Below are 22,126 nucleotides of genomic sequence, written 5' to 3'. Positions count from 1 at the left end.
AATGAAGACTTGAGGTAGGTTAGTCGAGGAATCGTACCATTACTGCGACTTAAAAATGTTTCCCGGTATGAAAATTGTGCCTTTGCGCAGTCCCAAAATCCGGACCCCGATTACACTGACTAAGTGGAGCGGGGATTGCGGGGGTCTCCCGTGCTCCCCTCAGTTGGTGTAATGAGGGTCAGGTGTTGCGGAGGTGTCCCCAGTCATAGACATAGAGTAAGAAAAAAAGAAGAAAATAAAGTACCCTGCGATGCTAGCTATGACCCGCGTAAGTGGGTGGGAACTGACGCCGCAGGGGATAGAGGAGAGTCGGCAGAACATTTCTGTGCCACTGAGACGGTAAGTGTGTTGGGGGGGCGGGTAGGGGGATGCGTGTGACGAGTGATCTATGTGATCACTGCACTGCACCATAATATCGGTCGACATATTCGTGGTCGACATTACGGGCGACGCAGTGATCACATAGATCCGTTAGTCGAGCCCAAGGACAATGCAGAGGGATAGATATTGCATCTTGACTTGTTATAGAGCACTAACGGGTCTGGGGAGTTGGCTGTAAGTGCCTGGAATGGCAGAGAGGCAGATGAGTGGGCTGATGAAAATCATAATAAGCAAGCAGGTAAGTTGAAAGTCACTCTGTAGAAGACAAAAACCATGTGCTGTCTAATATATCAAGACCACACACCAAAGGTTCACCTGTGCCTTCTTGATAGTAGGAAAGGGAATAACATATTAATCAAAACACACAATCTGCTATGAATAATTAAGGTAAACACTCATAGGTGAAATTACATTTCTTTCACTTTCACTTATGCCTACTTATAAAACAATCCACACACTCATCCGCAAGCAATATATTATGAAAATAGGGAACATCAACTATCTTCTTTAGGAACAATGTTAATCAGTGCTAAATAAATTAAATTAGCAAAATGCCAAGCCCTTAAACAATATGTTGTATGAACTGCAAATACTCAGAATATTTGCAATGTATTGCACATGCACCAACAGAACATATAGCTTGTAATATATTTTGCACACTAATAAGTTAATATGCATAAATATGAGCACAATAAAATGCATGTAATGATAACATTAGAAATGCATGTTGTGAGAAACCCGAGGGTACGCTCACATCTACTCCCCTGGACACCTCTGTTCAGGCGGCCTGGGATGGGCCATCGCTTTTGGATACTGAACCTGGGTGCAGACAGGTGAGGGAGGACCACCTGAGTTGAAGGTCCTTTGGGATTGGAAAGAGGGTAACTGAGGGCGAGACATGGTATCCCCCTTTCCTGATGGTGACCTACCCTTCCTTCCCATAGCATTTATGGGCTATTGTCAGTCCTATTCCCTTAACCCCTGTAACTCCTATGGGAGAACTGCGAAGAGGAAGAGGCATCTTCGAGTGAGGAAGAATTCCTACAAAAGAAACCATTATAGTACTGAGAAGAAGAAGATGCGAGCAGAGGCAAACCAGTACTTTCAATACATGTGTCCTACTAACGAGGTAAGGTAACGTCAGGCATTTAAAACTAAATACCATCACCTGCAGCTTATCCACCTTTGCTGGAAGTATAAAATGGACACAGTCAGACAACCAAGAGAGAGAAAGGGAACACAGAGCACGAGGAGCATCAGACCAGGGGGTTTTGTGTCCGAGAATGTCCCTGGGAGACAAAGTGGCGATTCGTCAGTACTTGGCACAGGAAAGTGGGCAGTGTGGCCAGAGAGGCAGACAGAAAAAGTGCAGGGAGCTGTGCCTGCAGGCGGTCCCTGTGGAGAACACCCAGAACTGCTTGTATCCCTGGCTGGAAGCGCCAGCCCAGGGTTGTCAGAGAGACAGGTGGGGGAGTCCTACCTTTTAGGTGGAAAAACAAAAACGCCAGAGACCCAGATGCGAACGCCGGTCAGTTTCAAAGGATTAATGAAACCCTGTCTGCGTCTCATCTGATGATATATTGTAACCGCATAGTTGCGTGCAGCAGGCTGCTAAATTATACTAGTATGAAACTGAAGGAGACCGCCTGGCCGATAATAGCAATGTAACATTGTAGCAGGGATAAATCTCCCAAAATCGTTGAGTGAAAAGTTGCCGAGGGGAGCAAGCAAAGTGGGCCCAAAAGCTGGCAAAGAATATAAGAACGGCTGTCGAAGTCAGAAATGGTCAGAGAAGCCTAGCAAAGTGTGGGTCTGATGAGAGGGGGTCTGGAGATGGAATAAAGAGAATGATAAAGACTGCAGAAAGGCTGAGCGTGAATCAATGAAAAGGTCCAGAGAAGTGCCTGGGATTATAGGAAAACAAGTGGTCATTTTTTAAAAAAAATTTTTTTATTGTAGCTTTAGTTAGAAGAAAACAACCAACATTTTTGCTACATTACATTAATACCAATCATCTATACATTGTTATAAATCATTATGATGAATATAACCTTTAAAAGACATAACAGTCCATCAATTCCCGTTCTCATCAATTAAATTCAATTAGTCTGCAAGAGTAGTGTCCATGAAAATAGTTAGTGCACAAGTTGCTCAAAAATTAATTCTGTTTACTAAAAAGAGCCAACACTCCTCCATATTGTTATTCAATGGAGCGTATTTCTGTACAAATTGAAAGTAGAAGCTGAGGGCAGCGCTGGGGTGATTAGTTGCGTGACCTGTAATGGGTGTTCCGTGTGGGCTAAAACTGCGCCTAGACCAGGAAGCCCTATTATATGAAGAAAATCCCTAAGCACAATGTTATGCCAAGGATAAAGAGCAACTGGTTGTGCAACCTGTTGTGGGTGGACCGTGCAGTTCAAAACTTCTATGACCAGTAGGGGGCTTCAAGGAAAGAGTTGTAAGGTGAGACGAACCTGTGAACTAAGCAGTAAGAAGCCCCTGTGTATTTTGAAGGTGAATCAGAAGACCAAAGCACCGAGAACCTCCTGTGCATTGTGCAGGTGATAGTCAAATCACTGAGAATTGTTGGTTACAGCCTGGTTTCCAGGGAAGGCTTGAATTAAATAACATTGAGCGTCTAACTCTAGTTATAAGCATTTCACCCGTTGTTTCCCTTAGTTCTCTAACTAAGATTGTATTGTAATTTTTGTTGAACATGTTCCCATTAAAGTATTCTTCATCAGATCTGATGGATAGCTTGATGTCCTGAAGATGGACTAATGGTCGAAATGCATTGGACAACTGCTGCCAGCCTCTTTTTTTAACTAAAGGTGGAATGTGATGGCAACAATAAAATTATCTTTTAAGATCAAAAAGAAGAAGAGTCAAGAATTTTTCTTAACAGAGTTGCAATATTTTTGTAGATTGTATTATACAAGGGGGCATTCAGAATATTGGGAGGTTCACAAGATTTGATAGTTTAGGCAGTTTGTTCACCCATGTGCAAGGTGGATCTGGTATGTCCCCAAATAGTAGCTGGAGCATTAAGAAACAGATCATTGAATTAACAGTACACTTTAGTTAATATAGGGTGGTGTCCACCATTGCTTCAATTTGGTTAACTCACTGAGAATGCCATGTGTCATTACTAGTACAAGACGGCAAAAGCACAGAGAATTTCACACATATTTAGTAGGCAAAGAAGAAGGCCCAAGCACAGAGAACCCAGGTGCATTGTTTAGGCCTTGGAGAAGGCCAAAGCATTGGGAACGTGATATTCATTTACTGAGCAGAGGAAACGCGCAAAGAACTGAGAACCACTTATGCATTCACTAGACAGTGGAAAAGGTCACCATACTGAGAGCCCAGGTGCATTTTGTAGGCACAGGAGAAAGCCAAAGTACTGAGAAACCCATGTGCATTCACTAGGTAAAGAAAAAAGGTCACAGTACTGAGAACCTCACATGCATTTATTAGGCATAGAAGGCCAAAACATTGATAACTGCATGTGCATTCTATAGGGAGAGAAGAAGGCCAAATCACTGCAAGCCGCATTTGCAATTTGTATGTGTGCAAGTACTGAAAACCCCACTTGATTTCTTTTGGCAAAGGAGAAGACCACATCACTGGGCATTTATTGAAGGGAAGTATGAATTAGGTTAACTTGGCTGAAACTGCTGCAGGACCCAAACATGGTAGGAAACAGGGTAAGGTTTAGAGTAGAGGAGGAGTTTGACTTTTGGAGTATTTTTACCTGCTACAGCAGCAACGGTATCTGTTGGAGAGGTCCAGATAGTACCTGGGCATCAGTGCCAGTCGCACAGGTCATACGTAGCAGCAGATATCTTCCTCTGCAAAGAACAGGAGCATCTGTCTCAAAAGAGAAACTGGCGCAATGGAAATAAATGTAATTGCGCATTCACCACCTTTAACCCACTGGTCAAGTGCCAGAAGACAGAGTTCCGGAGGAGGTGTAGGATGTTGTGCCACTACCAACTGAGTCCCAATAGGGAGATGATATGACATCAGCTAATCAACAAAAGGAGCCATTCAAGGATGAGGAAGACGAGGTGAAGGTTCCTCATCTCTGAGTTTCTTGCAAACTGATGACAATGAAGAATATGTCAAAGATTATACTCTGTGCCAGAAATGACTCTCTAGATTCAGGCAACTCGATTTTGATGATATTACAGAAAGATGGGGAGAGCAAGAGACAGAGCAAGCGTGTGCATGCACCGACGAACCCATGCAATTGATAAATGCAAGCACAACACAAGAAGCAATCATCAAATGCTCCCAGTGTGACAGTATTTTCCAACAACGTTCCGAAAAACACATGCTACTGTTAGTACAGGTTTGCTGTCAGTCACATCAAGTCAGCAGCACTCATACAACACCCTCTGCATCATTCTCTACAAGGTGCACCGAACAGACTCCAGGAAGGAGAGGAAGTAAGGGCTAATCTTAGCCCGCTGAAAAAAACAGGAGTTCCGAGGTATACCATGTCGGAAAAGCAACAAGCACATCTTGCCACCTGCCATTTATATGCAAAAATATATATGCAAAAAAGTGTTGTGTGAAGCAAGCCAGACACCAATCTAAGCACCTTGTCAATAGGGGCCCTCATCAGATGGCATCATCTGCATGCCTGGCAAAGCAAACGGGCAAAAGGCAGCATTATACCACAGAATCTTATGGTTCAAGCATCTTTACAAGCCATTTCTTTGGAGAGAGTAAACAACAGGCCACCCCTTGGAAGACCATAAAACAGACTCATGAGGTGATAAATTATGTGAAAATCAGCTGCAGTGAGGTGAATAGAAAACGTGGTGGAGACTTTGGGCCTCATCAGGAGTTAGGTGGTATCCCGGTGGTAAATCTTAAATCTCCTCCATTTATTTGGCTCTACCAACCAGCAGAGCAACTACAGCCTTTTTTCTGCACTCTCCCAGCACACCATGTGCCCCCTTTTACTAACTTCCTGGCAAGTCATTAAAAACAGGGTAGGATGGTACAGGAGCATGTACTTCTCCATGGCATCCACCACTAGCTTGTCATCCGGCTCACACTGGTTGACATAGGTCAGGCAAAGCATGCTGTATGTGCCTGTTTTCTTTGTCCAGTTACACGTAGTCTGCCAATATGGCTCCACATCATGACTTCTATCACCATCAACAGGAGACTGCATTGCGTGTGTTGGTAGTGCAGATCTGCTAGTCAATGGCGCTTCGTTGAGCACATTATTTTGCCACAGCCTAAAGTGTTCGTGCATTGAGCAGATGTGCAAGACACTCTTACATTCATTACCACAATTGACTGATTTCTGTCAAACATTGCATATTACATGGCCTGCCTTCTACTCAGCATAACAACCTCCAATCTCTTGAAGCTTAGGACCAGATGGGTAGTGATGTGGAGGTGGGCATATAGTCTGACCTGACTTCACCCTGCAGAGGAAAACCTTAATCTGTACTTGCCTCCTCCGCAGAGGCAGGCAATGCTATAAGGGCCCAAGTATGCATCCCCTGAGCCATCTCCTGATTGAATATCTCTGACTGGTGCTCTTCGGTCTTCTTCAACACCATCAACCATTCCTCTCCCATCTGTGCTTCGATTTCCTGCCTTTCTATAGCTACCTTGCCCTGATGCTCCTAGAGTACCTCCACCTCCATGCCTACTCCAACCTAGAGGTACTTGCCAATCCTCTGCATGTACTCATCAAGAGACTCTGTAGACACTATAATGTGATCCGAATTTGCAGCCATATTCTCCTCCTCCTCCACCACTGTCTCCCCTTCCTCAAACAATGACAGTCATCCCCAAGCACTTCCTCACCATCATAAATCAATGCCTCTCCTTTCTCAAATGGAATCTCCCCCTTTTCAACAACCATCCAATCCTCATAAACTCTCTCCCCTCCTCAATCACATTCTCCAACTCATCAGCCACAGTGTTTCCCAACTCACACTCCAGCACGCCCTATATCCACTCCCCATGCTCCCGTTCTACCTCAACCTGTGAAACAGAAGTTGAGGAGTAGTTCAGCTCCTCGCCTACTACACATGCCACGTTTTCCAAATAAAAGGACATCTTGCTTAAGGTCTCAATTTGCAAAACGCAAATGTACATAAGGTGTTAATGTGAAAAACAGAAAACAAGTGACAAAGACACACATAGAGATTCTCGCAAGATTCGCATGATGGCAAAGGATTCTAAAAATACACAAACAGCAGAGAAGGTGACTGAGCTCAGCACAGGAAGACTTTGTGGGTGTCGAAGAAGGAAGCTGACACAAGGGTGGCATTATGCTTGCTATAAACGTTTATTTATAGTAAAAATAAACCCTTACTATCCCTATCTTCTAAGAAGGTCTTCCCTGCCTCAAACTAATACTAAAGGATTGGTCAGAATGTCAGTCGGAATCAAACTCCACCGCCCTGTGTGACAACATACTTGTATCCCTGACACTACAACTAAAGAATAATCTGACAGAAAGTTCCTTCTCCAGGAGAATGACTCCCTCTCCTGGTATTAAGGGTGATGTCCCCAAAATGTTTTTTTGCAAAAGGGATGCCAGCGGGAATTAATCCCTTCCCCTGGCTTGCGGTTCCAACAAAACCTGTGTACAACTCAACTCTTGAGAACAGGAGAATGACTCCCTTCTCAAGGTATTGGTCTGCACCCTCCAATATAGTTCACAACAAAGCCATGGGGACTGGCTCCCTTCCCCTGGCCACTCTTGAGTATATTCAAAGCCTCCAGTTTCTTCTCCAGGAGATTGACACCCTTCTTCTATTTCAACTTGGTGTTGGTTTTGCCATTCCCTCACGGTATTAGCAAAGTGTGAAATCCTTCTCAGGGATTCAGTGGACCTGTCTCTGCCATTGTTTGAGGAAGGTTGCCTCAGATGTCTCTTTTACTGGCGTTGGGGTCTGAAACCCTTCTGTGGTTGTCAGTAAAACCTGCTGCGAGGACACTTTCCTTGGATGCTCAAATCTTCTCTCAGAAGGTCAGCGGACTTGGGGCTAACACTGAGATGAGGAAGCTTTCCACGGATGCACTCATCTGCACTTTGATATTCAGTGGCCTTGAGGATACCACTGATAAGAGGAAGCTCTCCTCAGAAGCACAAATCTTCACTTGGATGTTCAATGGCCTTGAGGCTAGCACTGAGACAAGAAAGCTTTCCTCAGATGCATAAATCTTCACTTTGAGGTTCAGTGGCCTTCGGACTACCACTGAGATGAGGAAGCTTTCCTCAGATGCACAAATCTACACTTTGAGTTTCAGTGGACTTGGGGCTACCACTGAGAAAAGGAAGCTTTCCTCGGATGCAACAATCTTCACTATGTGGGTCAGTGACCCTATTCACAATATTCATCTTATCACAAGAGAACCAGGGTCAAAGCAGAGGCCCTCTTAGCACCCCTGTGTCCTTACCAGGCCTCGTGTGCCTCCTGTTACCTTCTCTGGGTTCTTGGCACATATCCAGTTCTTCCAGGGACTGGGGTTTGCGTCTCGTCTGCTTCACATGCCTTTGCTGTGCCCTGGATGCTCCGCGGTGGCTCAGTGGCTCCCAGCTTCTTACGGTCTCAGCGTCATTGTGTAGCCACATGGTCCACCACCCGGAGGTCATGCCACAGCCTCTCTCAGCAGGGCTGGGTGTTGGGCCAGTTCCTGCCCGACCCAACAAGGACTCCCTCAGTGGCTCGCCAGCGTCCATCTTCCTGTGTCTCTGGTCCGCACTCAGGATTTGAAACTCTCACTCTGGATGGGTTCTACACCTGTTTCCTCTCCCATCTGGGCTTGACAAGTTCTTTAGTACATCATCTCTTCTTATACATTGTTGCCAGTCCCACCCTGGTGGATTGTCAAAGTCCTTTGTTTCCTTTGAGATTTTTATCTTTTTGCCTCCTCAGGCCCACCGCGTACCAGTACTAGCACAGTCAGTAATCTTTATTCTTTCTGTGTTCTTCTTCATCCTAGTACTTTATGTATTTCAAGTACTACAGTAATACATTGGTCTACTCTCAAGGAAGTGGCTTGAAATGGAAGGGAAGGTTAGGGTAGGTTGAGGTGTGATATTGATCAATGGGCTGTAGTGTATCTGGTTGTCTTTGTCCCAAGACCAGGAGTCCCTCCCCATGAGGACCACCTGCAGTGAAGCCCCGGAGGGTGACTACTGGGTAGCTGCTTCTCCTACCTAGCCCCATGGGAAAGGGCTCCCCCCTGGGGCGAAGTGATGATACCTGGCGAATCACCATGTCTTTTAGGATTTATTTTTTATTTTTTGGGTGACAAAAAGGGAACAGGAAGTGTACCTTTTTACATTTCTTTTAAAAGGGAGTGAGGATATGAAGGGCAGAAATGGAACCGTAAGAACACACAAACAATAAAACAAGATATAGCTAAGCAACAAAAGCACAACTAAAAACATCTCCAAAAGACTATTACATTTTCTTAAACTCACCAAAAGCTCTCCAAAACAAGGGTAAAACCAACACTTTCTGAGCCTGTTCTGTCTGCTCCTAAATTGAAGCCAAACAAAACCCATAAAGGAAGAAGGAGGCAAGCAAGGCTTTCAATTTGGCTGGTCGAACTCCCCTTCAATTCTTTGGACTTCAAAATCTAGAATTGGATGGCAGGCCTAGAACTCCTGCCTGGAGACCCGTGGTGAGGTTCGACCCTTGAGAAATACTCGAAGAATCCCACAGGTCTAACGTGATCAGAAAAACTTAACTTTTCCCACAGTAGGGAGTTTGAGCAGCCATACCTTTGTGTGTGTGTGTGTGTGTCAGTTACACATGATTTGTTTGTGTCTGTGTGATGGGTTAAAGATATGATTACGTGGTGATACAGTAATATGAAAAAAATGGACAAGCAGTTGAAAAGAGGTATACAATCTTGAAATTATTTCTTTGAGATTACATTAGGTAATCACTGCCACTTCTACTCAACAAAACTTAACCAACAAGATGTGGTGACTTTGTAAAGCTCATTATTCTGTGCATCAGGAAATAGGTTTAGTAATATACTGAACTTGCTGGACTTTCAAAGAAGCATTTTATCACAACATAACTTCACATTTGAAAGCTTTAACATGAGCTGCCCATCCCCATATTACTAGTCTTACCAGTGCACATCCTCTCTTCTTATGCAAGTGCATGTCATAGCTCTATAGATTACTTAACAGCTATGCATAAATAAAGCGACCCAACAGGAGATTCACATATAACCTGAAGGTGTGTGGGGGTATTGATGGTTAAAAGTAGAGTTAGAGCTGAAGTGAGACAGACAGGGGCAGGTTTGGTATTCCTATGTAGAGAGCAATCACATATGTATTTACATATGTCCTCCAGGAAGGTTGCCTTCAGACTAAGGGAAGCATTGTCTATATGGTCAGAGGAGAGGCAGACATCCATGGGCTCCGCAGTGAGTGTGGGTGGTACTGTGGTTCTGACAGACCTTGTATGGGACTAGAGGATCAGGCATCAGTGTGTACAGCTGCATGTTTTTATTTTCTATGTTGTCTTACTTGCTGGCATTTGTGCATAGTGTAACAAATGTGGACATTTAGCAGAACTACCAATGAATCAGTGTGCAACATGCACAATGAACTAATCCCCTTGTGCCCACAGAAGAAACAGAACATTGATTGTAATCTGAGCGGGGAGCCCTTTCCAAGAAGGAAGGTCTTTTTGAGACATAAAATGGTGTGTATTCTTGGCAAAAGAAGCACATGATTTAAGTTTACTAAGATCATAAACTGGCTTGTTTTATAATATTACAAAGTCCATTTCTAATGATCACTTCCAGAATATGTTTTATTCATAGGAAGAATGTTACACATGTCTTTCTGAGCATAGCATATTATCAAAACCCGGAAATAGTCTATAGATGTTGTTCTGATAGATGGTTATCATTCGAAGACGGACTATCTGCTACATTCCTAGGGTGTTTTAAAAAAAAAATACACTTGAAAGGGGAAGTGACCGAAGAGCACCAATGAGATGTTCTAGCTGCTTTGCATACCATTAAAGAGCATTTTGGGAAAATATAAGTGTCCATAGATCTTAATATTGGATAGGTATTTCTGTAAGAAAGGGGTATATGCTTGAATCACTAAGTAAATAATGCATGATGCGCATTTACATTTTCACAACACTCACCCTAAAATTACAGTATTCATAATCATGAACCATGTATATTCAGATGGAGAGCTTCATGATTAAGATTTGAAGGTGAAATAACTGCAACTTATGTCAGTCTGAGGTGGTTCCTCTCCCAAAAACCAGAACCCCAGTAGAGTTTAAGAAGAGAGATTTTCCATTCCCTAATTAACAGACCTCCTTAGAGAATAATCTATCTATACAATTCATAACAGTCTGTAACTTTCATATACTACTCAATAGCTACTTTAAGGTCTAGCCTATTTAATTACAGTTCAGAGTGTGAATGTACGAGGATGTATTGCAGTATTTGATAGCAAAACGACAAACAGAACATTGTTTTTTACTGTTTGTCGCAGATCTTTCTGGCAGGAAATACAATAACACAACATTAAAAAAAGAGAAAGCAAGTGATGTGTGAATTCACATGGGAACAATGGATATTCTTTGTATTTTGAACAGTGGCACGCACTATTAGATATCTCTTTTGCTCGTTCATTTAAAGGCAAAAAATATTTCACATTTGTCATTGTTATTGTTGGGAAGAAACTAGAGTCTTCCTTCATTCCCAAGCGCTGTAGAATTAGGCAAAACTTCTTTTGACTGTTTCTAGGCACTACAAGAGACTACGGGGAGGAGGAGCACTGAGAATGCTTTTTGATGCAAATATAATCATATATACACAGACATGGGAAGGCACTAAAAGAAGGCAGTTATTTAAACATAAGGTGCAAATAACTATTAGCTGAAAATCTTAAATCCTATTTAGTTTTAAAATCTCAAAGCACTAGAAGCAGGCTCTCTGCCAAAAGGAATGTGCCCTGTGCTAAAAATGGACTACAGGCATTGCTGAGGTGTTCGTGCTAGCACGAGCAGAATCACCGGCTGTCTGCTGTCCGTCAAAAGCCCATGCATGCAAAAATGGGATTTTAACATGCTTAATGCACGACATGCAGAATTATGCAAAACAAGGTTTAAAAGAAATTACAGGACCCCATAATAACATGATTAGAATGAATTAAATATGGAGAGCATGACAGGAAAATATTTTTTTATATAAATGTTCTTAGGTAGCAAAATGATGAAAAACATGAGCTACAGTGTATTCTTGCATAGGCTAACAATATGTAAAGTAGCATGCCCTGAAACAGACATCGCCGTCCATGAAGGAAGACTGGTGCATCCCTTGTATGGAAGCAGGATGAGTTGAGAGTAAAGCCATGCCCATATCCAGAGATGCCACTACAGCAAGTTATGAGTATAAAAGCTCCTACCTGGCACTAGTTTCCAGGAGAAAGGAATGGTTGAAAGGCAGAAGAGACAGTTCAGGAAGCAGAGTTCTTTGCTCCTATCCTCATTTCTGTAAAGAATACACTTGTTATCCTTGCAAGAAAGACTCTTGGCCTTACTTCGTTAGAGGGTTGTACTTTACTCTAGTGTGAGTTTGATTAGGGGTTCCCTTGTAATTAGGGATACCCCTGTAAGTTGAGCTAGCCTTACAGTGGTGACCCTCATGTGATCTTAGTTTTGGCCACGTACTTTGCAAAGCCGTAGACCAGTCACTACAAAAGAGCCATGCCGATCAATAGTGACCAGTCCCCTAAATCAAAAAACACATGTATCCTGAGTAATTTCAGTAGGATCAATTTTAAAAGAAATCCTCTCGGATCACTGAAGCGGGCGTGGCTCCAGAAAGAAAGGCCAGCTTTGTAACAGAGGAAACTCAAGTGAAACACGCACATGTGCGTATACTCTTGCAAGTGATAACAACATGGGAACATGTATGTATGAATGTGTGAACGTATGGTTATGTGGATGAAGTACAAGGTCAATGGAATAGATGGAATATAACTTGTTGTGATGTGTTAAAGAATCGATTGGATAGGATTTCAGGTGATGTGTTAAGGAATAGATTGGATAGGATTTCAGGTGATGTTTTAAGGATTAGATTAGACAGGAGGTGGGTAATGTATTTAAATTGTCGCGTATTTCTGTTTTTCTACTTTTTATAATGGAAAAGGGGAGCCTCAGCGTATAAGGACTGAGAAGTAAGGGATCCTCAGCCATAATAGGTTGAAAGGGTAGTACCACGCATTATTCTTTTATGATGATAAGAAAGTAGTGGCTAGGTATAAGGAATGGGCCTGGATTTTAGTCAATAATTGTGTATATTTTCTCTTGCTGTCTTTTGTGGTAAAAAACCAAGGAAGGTGGATGAATCACAGTGTGTGTGTGGGTGAAATCGAAGTGGAAAAAGTATAAGTGGTGGAGGAAAAAGAGGGTTCATTTGTATTGTTGTGTAACAAGCAGCAGCATGGCCAGCATAGTAGGGTCTAAGTGAAGCATTAGGGATACGCACAACTTTATGGAAGAAGAAACCCCAATAAAACAAATGCATAGGGTTCTGCCACTGTAATGTGACAGGATAAATAAGTATCACAAACAATGGATAGTGGAAATAAAGGAAGGGGGGATGTCCTGCTCCTGGCCAGAGCAGGGCTCTGATACCAGAAACATGCTAGAAAAAATATCCATCTGTTTAGCATCAAAATATACATGAAAAATAATTCCAAAAAGAAAAGATATTTTAGATCTCTGGCAATTATTCGAGGATATGGAAGATCAGGAAGATGAAAAGGAGATCCAAATTAAGGGGCTATACCCCGTAACACTTAAACCTGCAGTAGGGTATACAAACCCAGTCTACAAGCCTCCAGGGGTAGAGAGAGTTTCAACAGGATTAGCAACTAGGAGGGACTCAAGAGTTTTTGTAGCTCCACCTCCATATCACTTATCCACAAGCGCTGACATGCCCGTAGCATCAGTGTATCCATAGGGGCCACAAGTAAACAAAGACAATGGGGATCATTACGAGTTTGGAGGCAGCCAAGGTGCAAATAGCACCATGGCTGCCTACAAACCAGTGTCCGGGTCCGGATTCACTGAATGGGGACTTACCGGGTCATTCCAACCTTGAAAGACCTGGTAAGTCCCCATTCAGAAAACCATTCCCCATTCCCATTCGAGCCCCCATAGGGGTCAAACGGAATGGGGAAGGAGCTAATAACGGGCCTGCAAATTGCGGGCCCGTTATTAGCTCCCTGGTCCTTTAACGGGTCCCGCTAAGACAGGCTGGTAAAACCAGCCGGTCCTTAGTGGGACCCGCTAAGGGACCTCATAACAGGGCGGTAGGGGGTTAACGGCACCGGCATCCTTACCGGTGCCATTAACCCCCTACCGCCAGGGTCGTAATGACCCCCAATGAGTTAAGAGCGTTACGGGAAAGGTTAGTCAGGTTACAAGAACATGAAAAAGTATCACCAGAAATAAGGGTACCACTGCAGAAAATAGGTGATTGGAAGTCAGGAGATTTTTGTTTAGATTCAATCCTGGGGCAATAAGAAATGCGTGTGTTTAAAAAGATGATGGGCAGAGGGTATGTATGGTCCACGGACTATAAGTAGAACAAGCAAGGGAAAATGGGGGGGAAGATGGAGGTGGTAGAAATAATGAAGAGGCAGGGCAAGAAGGAGATCAAGGAGAAGAGGTGGCGAGACACCCATTCCCACCATGGGAGGTAGTGAGGATGGTTAGACCAAGAAATAGACCAGATTTAATGGTGGTAGTATTAGATCAGAAGAATACTAACAAAGGGATAGAAAACAAAATAGATATGTAGATGCCTCTTATACATAAAGGAGTAGGGATAATGCAGTATGTGCCATGGCCTCAAATGGACAAACATTATTTGATTAAGCTCTCCCCCAGCTTATAGCCGGAGCTAGTAAATGGATCTATGAATTTGAAAAACAAACAACAGGGGTAGCTTTAGATGTTAAGAGTTTACTGGTCATCATAGTTGGGGACCAGGATGGGGACATATGGACAAGGGCTGGGTTCTCTGGGGTAGGTTGTGCAGATAATAAACATGAAGGAGGAGCCTTTAATGAGGTAAAGGAAAGGGTATGGGATACCCTATGAAGGATGTACCCAGATACCCCTGACTTACATTCTTGAATATAATGTACAATGGGTGATGATGAGGCCCCAGTTAGGTTTATTCTTAAGTTACAGGAAATGTGGAGAGTTGAGACAGGGGGGCAATGGGGCAATTTGGTACCATTTTTCTATTTGATCGTAAAGAGGGGATTACCAAAAGAGGTCCAAAAGGCACTAGATAAAATTGTGGGAATTGAAGCCAAAGGGTGGCCGGGGATACAAAGTATAATAGTCCACCATGTAAGAGAATCAAGGAGCGAGACAGGGGGGCAGTCCAGTAGCGGCAAACGGACTAGGCAAAACTAGTGAAAAAGAAACTAAATAAGGTTGTCATCCAAGCACCAGTGACAGCACTGGCTCAGGAGGAAATGACAGGTGACACTCAGCAAATTGTGAATGCCAAAATTGCGGCACTATGCGGCGACGGAGGACAGGGACAATGGGGTGGGGAGGAGCAGTACCCCAACCCACAGTGGTAGTGTGAAGGAGGCTTTGGAGAATTAGGGCCCTAAGGAGGTGGATTGGGAACAAAACAGTGTTGATATTGTAGGAGATGGGGCATACTGCAAGGGAGTGCAGGAACAGGCCTGGAATGGGATTTAATTATGGGCCATCACCTCTAGGGTAGGGATCCAAGGGCCTCAATGAATGGGACAACAGCAATTTGGGCGAGGGGGTCAAAATCAGTTCCCTTATGGGGCTGACAGGCAGGGGCAACATGGGCAACAACTAGAGCAGGGTGAGGGAACACAGTTTAACAGGATGGCAGGGGGGACAGGCACCACATTCCAAGAAGTTACAATGGCAAGGGGTGGCCCTTTTTCATTCCCAGGCACAAATACATATTCTTATTAGGACAGCCCACAGAGAGCACTCCCATGTCCAATCCTACTGACAATCGCATGCCCTGAAGAGGAACCCTTGGTGGAGGTGGAAATATGAAACAAGCAATTTATATTTATGGTAGATTCAGGTGCAACAAAATCATGCATTATGGAGGGGAACTTTCCATTATCAGGTAAATCTCTTGATGAACAGGGATTCTCTGGGGCTATTTCTACGGTTCCATTCACTGAGGAGTTGGATATAAAAGTGGAAGTGAAGGTAGTGTTCTGAGAGTTCTCCTGTTAACTTGTTGGGTAGGTTTATGCTAAGTGAACTAAATATAACCATATCATTCACCGATCAAGGGGTAGTGTGTTCCACTCCAGGGATATGTGTAGCGCAAGCAATGGTAATAATCGATGCAATGACAAGGGAGTCAGTAGTCCATAGGGTTCCTGTGGTCCCGGAATGGGGAAGGAGCTAATAACGGGCCTGCAAATTGCGGGCCCGTTATTAGCTCCATGGTCCTTTAACGGGTCCCGCTAAGACAGGCTGGTAAAACCAGCCGGTCCTTAGTGGGACCCGCTAAGGGACCTCATAACAGGGCGGTAGGGGGTTAACGGCACCGGCATCCTTACCGGTGCCATTAACCCCCTACCGCCAGGGTCGTAATGACCCCCAATGAGTTAAGAGCGTTACGGGAAAGGTTAGTCAGGTTACAAGAACATGAAAAAGTATCACCAGAAATAAGGGTACCACTGCAGAAAATAGGTGATTGGAAGTCAGGAGATTTTTGTTTAGATTCAATCCTGGGGCAATAAGAAATGCGTGTGTTTAAAAAGATGATGGGCAGAGGGTATGTATGGTCCACGGACAATAAGTAGAACAAGCAAGGGAAAATGGGGGGGAAGATGGAGGTGGTAGAAATAATGAAGAGGCAGGGCAAGAAGGAGATCAAGGAGAAGAGGTGGCGAGACACCCATTCCCACCATGGGAGGTAGTGAGGATGGTTAGACCAAGAAATAGACCAGATTTAATGGTGGTAGTATTAGATCAGAAGAATACTAACAAAGGGATAGAAAACAAAATAGATATGCAATTGCCTCTTATACATAAAGGAGTAGGGATAATGCAGTATGTGCCATGGCCTCAAATGGACAAACATTATTTGATTAAGCTCTCCCCCAGCTTATAGCCGGAGCTAGTAAATGGATCTATGAATTTGAAAAACAAACAACAGGGGTAGCTTTAGATGTTAAGAGTTTACTGGTCATCATAGTTGGGGACCAGGCTGGGGACATATGGACAAGGGCTGGGTTCTCTGGGGTAGGTTGTGCAGATAATGAACATGATGGAGCAGCCTTTAATGAGGTAAAGGAAAGGGTATGGGATACCCTATGAAGGATGTACCCAGATACCCCTGACTTACATTCTTGAATATAATGTACAATGGGTGATGATGAGGCCCCAGTTAGGTTTATTCTTAAGTTACAGGAAATGTGGAGAGTTGAGACAGGGGGGCAATGGGGCCATTTGGTACCATTTTTCTATTTGATCGTAAAGAGGGGATTACCAAAAGAGGTCCAAAAGGCACTAGATAAAATTGTGGGAATTGAAGCCAAAGGGTGGCCGGGGATACAAAGTATAATAGTCCACCATGTAAGAGAATCAAGGAGCGAGACAGGGGGGCAGTCCAGTAGCGGCAAACGGACTAGGCAAAACTAGTGAAAAAGAAACTAAATAAGGTTGTCATCCAAGCACCAGTGACAGCACTGGCTCAGGAGGAAATGACAGGTGACACTCAGCAAATTGTGAATGCCAAAATTGCGGCACTATACGGCGACGGAGGACAGGGACAATGGGGTGGGGAGGAGCAGTACCCCAACCCACAGTGGTAGTGTGAAGGAGGCTTTGGAGAATTAGCGCCCTAAGGAGGTGGATTGGGAACAAAACAGTGCTGATATTGTAGGAGATGGGGCATACTGCAAGGGAGTGCAGGAACAGGCCTGGAATGGGATTTAATTATGGGCCATCACCTCTAGGGTAGGGATCCAAGGGCCTCAATGAATGGGACAACAGCAATTTGGGCGAGGGGGTCAAAATCAGTTCCCTTATGGGGCTGACAGGCAGGGGCAACATGGGCAACAACTAGAGCAGGGTGAGGGAACACAGTTTAACAGGATGGCAGGGGGACAGGCACCACATTCCAAGAAGTTACAATGGCAAGGGGTGGCCCTTTTTCATTCCCTGGCACAAATACATATTCTTATTAGGACAGCCCACAGAGAGCACCCCCATGTCCAATCCTATTGACAATTGCATGCCCTGAAGAGGAACCCTTGGTGGAGGTGGAAATATGAAACAAGCAATTTATATTTATGGTAGATTCAGGTGCAACAAAATCATGCATTATGGAGGGGAACTTTCCATTATCAGGTAAATCTCTTGATGAACAGGGATTCTCTGGGGCTATTTCTACGGTTCCATTCACTGAGGAGTTGGATATAAAAGTGGAAGTGAAGGTAGTGTTCTGAGAGTTCTCCTGTTAACTTGTTGGGTAGGTTTATGCTAAGTGAACTAAATATAACCATATCATTCACCGATCAAGGGGTAGTGTGTTCCACTCCAGGGATATGTGTAGCGCAAGCAATGGTAATAATCGATGCAATGACAAGGGAGTCAGTAGTCCATAGGGTTCCTGTGGTCCCGGACATATTTTTCTATAGTATCAAGGTATTAGTTAAAGCAGTGCCTCAAATTGCGACGAAATGTTGGACATTGCCCAGAGATTTTATTTTCCGACCCATGGTGGCACCCGAGATGGTGGCAGGGATAATATTATTTTTAGATTTGCAAGGACTAGTAGTGTCAGACAAAAGAGTAGTCCTGATCGGAACAGATCAGGATGGGTGCGGGTGGCGCACAGTACTATGTATAGATCCAACAAGTTATTTGACGACAATGAGCAAAATGGGAAGATTATTTTGGAAATCTGCATCCTTGTAATATCATGGTGCAGTATAGGAAGGTAGAGTGCCCCCTCATGACAGTGGTGACCCGGGATTTATTTTCTTAGGAGGACATGCGATATGTGCCAGCACAATTATGGACTGTTAATCCACATGATGTTGGGTTACTGAGCGATGTGACCCAAGTACAGATTACATTGAAGTCAGGTGCCTAACACAATCACCCAGTATGTGGATGATCTGCTAGTATGTAGTGAAAATTAACAACAGTGCAGGAGGTATTTTGTAGCATTATTGCAATTGCTGGCTCACAAAGGGAACAAGGCAGATAAAATGAAGCTACAATACTGCCAACAGGAGGTACTATAGTTGGGACAACTTATTTTTGCAAATGGGTAAACAATATTACCAGATAGGGCGACGGCAGTACGCGGCACCCCTAGGCTCAGTAATGTCAAGCAAATGCAACACTTCTTTGGAATTCTGTAATTATTGTAGGGAATAGACAATTTGAGGATTCAAAAGAAGCTATTTGCACAGCCCCTCTTTTAGCAACTCTGGATTATACACAGGAGTTTTATTTATTTTCCCACTCCGATGAACGGCTCATGCATTAACGGGAGGAGACATACTATATGTTGATGGGTCATCAATAATTGACCAGGAGACGGGATGGAGGCACACACCGGCAGTAGTGTTACGCTGTAAAGGGGGGGAGAAATAGTGACCTCACCTGTAAGAAAGCGAAACCACGGTTCCATACACAGCATTGCCCAAATCATTTTAACTATATTTTCTCATGCATTATAATACCACATGCTCGTTATCACAGTGCACGGCCATTTTTTAACATAATTAAATAGATTCAAAATCCAGTTTGATCCATGGCAGGCTTTACTGAACTGGCATGCCATAAGAAACAAAGTTATAGCCCAATTTATGCCTGACTAATTTAATAATATTATTTTCGCAATATTATCAGCAAGCAACCTTTGGATTGTCACTCACCACTACAAGTTGCTTCCCATTTAAGTTGTTCTATATCCTTGTTAACCATCCAACCTACCCGTCTGTAATTCCCACTTTTCATCTAAGGGCCTCATTACGAGTTAGGCGGTAGCCCTTAAATGCAGCGGTAACGCTATTAAAGACGCATTTAAGGGTTGGGCCTATAACGAGTTGGGCGCTAAATGCGCTGTTTTACCGGCAGCTTTTTTCTGGAGGTTAAAATACAATTGAGTGCCCTGTTTTAGGCATAATTACTGCTGGTTGTGTTAGCGCGCAGCATTTGTATCAAAAATTCCCCATTAGGTACAATGGATCCAATGGGGAATAGGGATTTACCGTTAACTAGCGCTATTACAGTTGGGTGGTTTTACAGTTGGGATACCGCCCAACTCATGATGAGACCCTATGTCTTAAACCCCCTATGTCAGCATGCATGTTTTCCCCATCCAATTCTATTTGCTAAAATACTATGAGCCTTTGCATTTTGTCAGCTGGGTCTCTGTGGAGGAACTCCTAAAGAGGAGAAGTAGTCTACAGTGGCTTCTTTATGATTGAATATCCGAGAACTGACGTTCCCTATAGTCTTCGTGATCAGTGCGCTAAAGCGATCAGTTCACTTATCAATTCCTATGTTAGGGCATGTAGTTGACTTCAGGGATATCAGTTTGGCCATTTGGAAAGTGTGCCCAATATTGCTGGACATTCTGCAACATCTTGTAAATGGAGCATTGCCTGCGCAAATGGAGATTCATAATATGGTCCAAAGGATGGCATTACATAAAGGGTCTCAGGCCACTTTTCAAATACTATAATTTAAATCCAACACACGCTGTTGATTTACATGGGCTGCCCCATGAATGGGCATTGCGCCTCAGCATGTTCCCTTTAGGGAGCACGGGTCACAGCAAACACATGGGCAAGGGGGTGCAGAAGGACAGCTAGTCATCACCCACGTGGTGGCGCGTATCTTGTAGAATCTTTGTGAGGTGAAAAATAGTAGGCACATTGACAGATTGCACCAGTCGCTGCCCCAATCATGCCAGTGGTCAGATATGAACCTGCTGGTATTGCAATTAGGACTGCACAATCAGAAGTTGAGTAAGCCCAGCGTTTGCCTTCCCTCCGATGCTATGCGGGCAAATACATCTTCGCCTCCGAGGAGGAGGCCTTTTTCCAGACCTTCAGAGAGACTTAGCACACTAGCATGTAGCCACAGTCTCACCGGAAAGGAGTGTGGCCATGCCGCTGATTTCATGAGCCCCTGTTGCACACATTCAGCCTATGGTGATCAGCTACAGGATACTTGATCCCTTTGCTTACTTTCATGATAAGGTGCTTGTGTTTCACTTTGAAATGTCTGCATGGCACCACCCCCACACAGCTAAAGATTAAGTTGCACCCCATCATGTACCCTTTATTCAGGTGTATCAGCAGGAGCAATGATTGCCTTGTGACCCCCACACTCGGGTAGGGGAAGAAGAGCTCTTTTCTCTTTGATTCCTGCCCTCCACGGCGGCCTTCAGAATGGCCTGGGGCGCTCATCTTTATTTGGAGGAGTTAGCGCCTTGGTAGGTACAAGTTTCTTGAGACGGAGCGTGGTAAATTCATGTAGAAGCATGAAGTGGTCCCTTTGTAAATCCCCAACATCTAATCAGTCTGACTTATTATCAGCCCAACACCTGTCCAACTCTGCCCTAACCAACTTCCACATCTTATCACCTGCAGGCATTTTGCTGTTCTCTCTGAACCCGGGGATTAGTCCTAGCATCACATATTTCATTCAGTGCTGCTAACAACAATGTTCATGTTGATAATATTGCAAAGGAGTTTACCAGCATAGGTTTTGTCTGCTTCTTCGACTTCCCCTCGGGACATACCAAAGCAGAAGCTGTCCACGGCCACGGCGAGGGCCTGGGCGAAGTTGGCATCCATTAAGAAGGAGCCATCTGATGAGCTGACCATACTGCAGCGGGCACTGGTGAAATTGTCCTCTGAGATGGAGCCCCAGCCATTGACCAGCGAATCGCCGAGGGAGCCCTCGTACTCGCTGACGCTGGAGGTGGGCGTGTGGCAATACTTGCGATAGAACTGTAGCGAGGTGCTGCAGCCTTCGTCCAGTTCTGGGTCTTCATCCTCATCCGCGGGGTCTCTTTCCACTAGATCTGATGGCAAAGGGCTGCAGATGTAGCCGTACGTGCCGGGTGAGGATGAGGACGAGTTTCTTGGTCCAGAGGAGGCGCTGTCCATTTGATGCCTTTTAATGAAAGGAGAAGGGGATACGATTTAATTAAATCAGTACATTAATGTTGTAAAATAGCTAAGTTAAGTGACAAAAGCTTCTAATTCTACATAATCACACACACACTAAATCCTAAATGTTAATTAGAGGGAAAGGTTGGCAGGCTGCATAGGGACAGCACATACAATGACAGCAATATTTACCCTAACTGTTCCCACCACCCTACCTCTGCCCACTGTGCCAATCTATAAAGATGAGAAGGCTTTTGGCATCAAACAGTTGTTTAAGAAATGACCTGTAACACCTGTCATATAGGAGACCTAGGATATGGACTACAGCAATGGTGGTTTGAGCGAGGGCCAGTCCATGTGTAGAAATGTTATGCCACGCATGTCAGTGATTGTAAAACACATTTTGAATAGCTATGTATCTTGCTTGCAAGGAAACAGCTTGGAAAGGTAAGAAGGACACACATTTCAGTCAAGCTGCAGCCAAGCTGCCAATCCTCTGAGTTCAGTCGAGTTCATATCAAGTAA

At 44.0% G+C, this 22,126-nt stretch overlaps 1 protein-coding gene across 2 annotated transcripts in view; it reads right to left on the bottom strand.

Annotated features, from left to right (window-relative positions):
* The window catches only part of ROBO4 (roundabout guidance receptor 4), a 969,314-nt gene that overhangs the window by 112,929 nt on the left and 834,259 nt on the right, over positions 1-22,126 (bottom strand). For both annotated transcript variants that reach the window (XM_069614539.1, XM_069614540.1), the window contains exon 18: positions 21,184-21,605. In XM_069614539.1, coding sequence (XP_069470640.1) covers positions 21,184-21,605 — 422 coding nt within the window. The remainder of the gene's footprint in view (positions 1-21,183; positions 21,606-22,126) is intronic.

The sequence above is a fragment of the Ambystoma mexicanum genome, chromosome 9 (genome assembly GCF_040938575.1).
Source record: "Ambystoma mexicanum isolate Mex_15411 chromosome 9, UKY_AmexF1_1, whole genome shotgun sequence".
In the NCBI taxonomy this organism is placed as follows: Eukaryota; Metazoa; Chordata; class Amphibia; order Caudata; family Ambystomatidae; genus Ambystoma; species Ambystoma mexicanum.
Note: the sequence above shows the minus strand (reverse complement) of the source record. Positions and strands in the feature narration are given on the sequence as shown.